At 36.5% G+C, this 6000-nt stretch overlaps 1 protein-coding gene across 1 annotated transcript in view; it reads left to right on the top strand.

Moving 5' to 3' along the window:
- LOC143027645 (fibrocystin-L-like) overlaps nt 1-6000 on the top strand; it is a 94448-nt gene that overhangs the window by 41150 nt on the left and 47298 nt on the right. The window contains exons 30-34 of the mRNA XM_076189041.1: nt 1070-1179; nt 1594-1748; nt 1970-2958; nt 3769-3907; nt 4964-5081. Coding sequence (XP_076045156.1) covers nt 1070-1179; nt 1594-1748; nt 1970-2958; nt 3769-3907; nt 4964-5081 — 1511 coding nt within the window. The remainder of the gene's footprint in view (nt 1-1069; nt 1180-1593; nt 1749-1969; nt 2959-3768; nt 3908-4963; nt 5082-6000) is intronic.

The following is a 6000-nucleotide window of genomic DNA, read 5'->3' as shown; positions in this document are numbered from 1 at the left end:
TGTGTGTGTGTGTGTGTGTGTGTGTGTGTGTATACATACATCCGTGCTCAATTTCAGACTAGTAAAAGTGTCGGGGATGTCCCTCTCTTTCTAAACGCCTCACTAAAGGCATGGCATGACACTTGATACAGTGTGATTACATGCACTGAGTGCCTGTTCATCTGACATATCACATATCCGCATAGTGGGCGGACGAGTTCATCTAGTTGGATGAACTTTTGTTCATGAAGAACAGAATGAACAATTTCTGTCCTCATTCCCACTTAAACAGAAATCGAAGAAACCCACCCATTGATCTCAAGTCATTCATTTCAGTGTTACTTGAAGTATAACGACTAATGAGTCCTGAAGTTTTATTTCTGTAGTTTTTTATTCACCAGGAAGGATTCGAAGTACACGAAATCCTGGTGACGACAAAACGTCAGAAAGAAAATTCCAACAGTTCCCTGTGCTTATCTCACCACCCTGCCGTTCATTTGCCTTACATACATCATAATAATTAATATTTCGAATCTGACAAATCCACCCAATAACGTCATAAAATCTATTTCAAAATCACCAGGTTTTATAGCGATTAATAGTCTGATTCTGTCATGCCTGCCATTTATTTCATATTATTTATCTATTTGTTTGTTATTACTTGTCTGTTTGTTTATCATAATTTCCTTGATTATCATTTATTATCATTTATCTGTTAATTTAATATTATTTACTATTTACCTGTTTGTTTATTATTTAACTTTACCTATTAATTTATCTACTAATTTTATTTATTATTATCTATATCATTATACTTTCATCTATTTGTTTATCTATTTAGTTATCATTAATTTTATTTTATTTTATTTTATTATATATATATATATATATATATATATATATATATATATATATATATGTATCTATATGTATATATATATATATATATATATATATATATATATATATATATATATATATTTTTTTTTTTTTTTTTTTTTTTTTATCCGACCTAGTTATGGACCAAAAGGTCTCCTGTAGGCATGTTCCTCCTTTGTAATCCTTTGTAATCCTTTGATTCGATTTGTAGGGGATTTGCGAGGATGGACATAGGGGAGCATATCATGGTGGTCCCCGTGGTCTCTTCCTTCGGTCCTGCTGTTGGATCCGTGAACGGCGGAACGCTGATAACTATCCAAGGTAAATCCTCAACTGTGTCCTACATGCTCGCTGGCCGAGCGGATTAGAGCGTCGGTACTTGTGGTGGAAATCGAGCTGACGGCGGTTCGAAAAATGCCGCCAGCGAGTTGGACCAAGGGCATGGTTTATTAAATTCCATGCTACAACGTCCTCTGTAAGGGGCATCGTCCTGACTTCTTGATAGGGGTAACTAGCTACGTTAAACCGAATCAAGATCTCCAACTGATTAAGCTTAAACTTATTCTGAAGCTTCTAGTGTACTGAAATTAGGAAATAGCCATCTTATTATAACCCTTGTCAAAAATAATCAAATCAGATAAACGTGCACGAAGTACCACGGTTCCGCAAGCTAGGACTATATTTCACGATTTAAATAAACCAATTTCTGATAGTATTCTTGTTTATTTCCTTCAGGTAGTGGGCTTGCTTCTGCTGACGGTGTTGTCAACGTCGAACTCGGGCCTTACACTTGCGAGGTGACGAAAGTGGAGGACTCCGAAATAACGTGCAAGACTCCCCCGGCTCCTGAAGGCGCCTACACCCTTTCCGTCCGCGTCTCAGCCAATCAGGTGAGCAAAGACGTTCCTCGGCAGGAAACCAGTAGCCGTTTTCACTTTTTTATGATCAGGATCTGTTCGTCTGACATTCAAGACACTTAGGTCACTGGTCAGAGATCTATGATCAGGATCTGTTTTATTCGTCTGATCTGACATTCAAGACACTTAGGTCACTGGTCAGAGAAGGAAATCGCTCTCAGCCACGTGTCTGACTGGTGACTCTTCCGTTTCAGGTTACCCCGATCAACGAACTCACCAGCGTTGTGTTCACGTACAGCCTTAGCACCTCAGCCACAGTGAACACCATTTCAATCAATGGGTCCTCAGTACAACTCACAGGAAGCTCGTTCGGCACAAATTCTTCCACTGTCGTCGTGACGATCTCAAAAACCTCTTCCAGAAAGAGGAGAAGCCTCGAGGAAGAGGTGGTTCAGGCTCACGAAGAGCAGGAAGAGTTGTTACAGGTGAGACAAGAGGAAGACCCGACTGTGAGAGTCCAGGAGGGGGAGGAAGAAGAGAAGGAGGAGGAGCAACCTGGCGTTTTACTGCCTCCAGACATCGAGGAAATGTTCCAAAACCAAGACTTCCACGCACATAAAGTAGATAGCAAACTCTTCGATAACACAAAAGAATGGGAAGGATTTTTGGGTCACTTAACAGGAACCTCCTCCATGTCTTTTGAGGATTCTGTGGCTCAAGGCGTGTGGCGACAAGGAGGGTCTGCTCCTGTCCAGGGATTCCGATCTGCCAATAAGGAAGAAGAACCCCATTCTCGTCATCGAAGGCAGGTCGATGAACCAGCGACGTACGTCTGCGTAGTATCAAGCGTCTCGGATACCACCATAGACTGCGAGATCGAAGGACTTCCGGCTGGTTCTTATGCCATCAGTGTGTCCGTTGCTTCTGGAAACGCATTCGTGACCCAAGGTGCGGTCAATGTGGTACCCACTGTGGACTCCATCTTCCCTGAGGAGGGTAGTGTACATGGAGGAACTCTCATCACCGTCAGGGGGACGAAGTTTGTGGCCGGGGAGACCTCAGTCAACGTTGGGAATTCTTCTTGTACGATCGTCTCTGTCACGGAAGATACATTGACGTGTCTCACCGCACCTAATCCCGAAGAAACTGTGCCGATCACCGTTACTTCGGGAGGCGTCGTTGCCTCGTCAACACCAAACTTCTCCTTCAATTCGACATATACACCTTTGGTTTCTTCTGTGACGTAAGTCGAATCAACTTTGTTCTCTGTACTGCCAGTGGGTAAAGGTCTCTTTGTTAAGGTAACAGTGTGGGTGCCAGTAAACGGTACCACTTTCTTTACAGTAGTCTAGAATTCTTGCGTCGAGTTCTACTGAGCAAAAAACCCACAGCCCCACAGAGACTGACAACGCTCCTCGGACTTCCTTACAGATCTCTCTGGGGGGAAAATCTTCAGAATGTTTTCTGTGCTGTATTAGTGAGGGACTGTTTCTGTATCAATGACAGAAAGTTATACATATAGGGGACCAGTCGTCTATGGTCAAATCTCTTATGTGTGAAAACGTGTTGAAAATAAAGTTCAAGTTGATAGGGAGATATCTTGGGCCAAATCTGGAGATATAGTATCAGCCCCTAAGGGATGCACCTTTTGATGGATGCAACGCAGTGTGACCACTCCTTGACTTTTTTCCCAAGATCTTGGGTTTTTTGCCATCATCTTGGAATCTTGGATATAGATTGTAAAAAAAAAAAAAAAAAAAAAAAAAAAAAAATATTGGCGAAAAGACATCCAAGATTTATTATAATTTTTTTTAATTTGTACCCAAGATTCCAAGATGGCAAAAATCCTAAGATCTTGGGAAAAAAAAAGGCAAGGAGTGGCCAAACTGTATGCAAGGCCCGAGGAACGTTTCCGGCTACAGTGGGGCTGTGAGGCTTTCCACTTAGTGAAACTCGAGGCAAGGATTGATTGATTGATTGACATATGGTAAGGTGGCAGCTGTACCTGGGATTGGAGTTAATTGAGGTCTAATTGAAGGCAATTGACAAACAGGTCCTCCGAAGATTTGACTCACGGAGACCAGATCAGCATCGTCGGAAACTTCTTGAACATCTCGGCCATCGAGGTCTTCGTTGACGGAAAGGAGTGTCTGAGTCTCCAGGAAGTGGACTCCACAACCATCACATGCCAGGTATATATATATATATATATATATATATATATATATATATATATATATATATATATATATATATATATATATATATATATATTCTCCCATTACTCCTCGTCTATTTCTTTTACCTTCAATCTTATATATATATATATATATATATATATATATATGTGTATGTTCAATATATATATATATATATATATATATATATTCTCTATTTTTCTTTTTTTTTACATCTGGGAAAATATAAGCACAAGTATTTCTTTTTTTAATCCTTTATTTTTTATTCATTCTATTTATTTTTTTTTATTATTATTATTTTTTTTTTTTTCAACATTTCAGCCGTCATATTTTGACTTTGTAACGGGACTTGAACAGCTGGTGTTCATTTACTAAATAATTTATCTAACACTCCATTTATCCATTTGTTTATTTATTTATTAATTTATTTGTGAGGTATGTGAAAGCACCTTTTTATAAAATATAGAGACATCTTAAGTCAACCTTCACTTCGAAGGAAAAATATGATCTCAGACAAAGAGAAAAAGCAGACAAGAAACTCAAAATCACAACTTAGTTTAACTTTTAATAAATTATGATTAAGAGATAATCTCCTGCCCACATATACAATGAATTTATATACATATATATATATATATATATATATATATATATATATGTATATATATATATATATATATATATATATAAATATTTATATATATATATATATATATGACGTAAGAGGAGTAGGAAACACGGGAGTCTTAGTCTGAGTTTATTCCTGACTAGTTTCGCAGGTATTCCTGCGAAACTAGTCAGGAATAAGCTCAAGACTAAGACTCCTGTGTTTCCTACTCCACTTACGTCAACCTGTCAGAATGTCTCATCATATGTATATATGTAGATCCCACTTTCGGAGAAAATAAAGAATATTGTACGAAAATACGTATATTATGAGCACTGTCTGTGATATGATATTCGATCTTCCATAGGCAACAACACTATAAGAATCTAAACCACGGCGATTTTAATCAGTTAATTCATTCTGAATAACCACACTTCTCATAGGTCCCTGACCTTCACGGTGGTCCACATGAGTTAGTAGCCCGGGACACTATCTACGGGAATTCCAACATCGTGAATATCACATACCTATTCAATGTAACTGGCGTCTCGCCCGATACAGGTGAGTTGGTGAAATTAGTCTTACGATAATCTCACCCGTCTTCTTTTTTTTATCAATTTAATTGTTTATTTGTCTTATGAAAATTCTCCGTTTTATTTGTTTATTTATTCATTCATTTATTTATTTCTATTTATTCATTAATTTATTTATTTGTTTATTTATTCTTATCTATTTGATTTGTTTGTTTATCTGTTATATTGATTGATTTTACGTCGCTGCTATTTTTTCTTTATTCTATTTCATTTTATTATTTTTCATTTTTGTTTAATATATTTTTCATTTCAACTTTATATTTAAAGTGTATACATACATACATACATACAGATATATATATATATATATATATATATATATATATATATATATATATATATATATATATATATATATATATATATATATATATATATATATATGAGAGAGAATGCGGGTGGGGAGGGGCAAACGAAGATGTGTTAGGAATAGAGTTTATTGCCCTAACGTTGCGACCAACTTGGTCTTCTTCAGAGGAGTCCTCTGAAGAAGACCAAGTTGGTCGCAACGTTAGGGTAATAAACTCTATTCCTAACACATCTTCGTTTGCCCTTCCCCACCCGCATTCTCTCTCATTTGTCTGAAATAATCTTAAATATATATACATATATATATATATATATATATATATATATATATGTATACATATATTAAATTTATCAAACACACTACACTTTAATTATGAGCCATCAAAATCGAGACTCGCGGAGGCCAACTTGCAGAAATTGACACGTGGTACGGCGAAGAACTCAAACCTGGGCTACACACACACACACACACACACACACACATATATATATATATATATATATATATATATATATATATATATATATATATATATTTTTTTTTTTTTTTTTTTTTTTTTTAATGACATCACCCTTGA

The sequence above is a fragment of the Oratosquilla oratoria genome, chromosome 8, assembly GCF_046742065.1.
Source record: "Oratosquilla oratoria isolate Oo_2021 chromosome 8, ASM4674206v1, whole genome shotgun sequence".
Lineage (NCBI taxonomy): Eukaryota > Metazoa > Arthropoda > Malacostraca > Stomatopoda > Squillidae > Oratosquilla > Oratosquilla oratoria.
The sequence above is the reverse complement of the archived record's forward strand: the minus strand, read 5'-3'. Positions and strand labels throughout refer to the sequence as shown.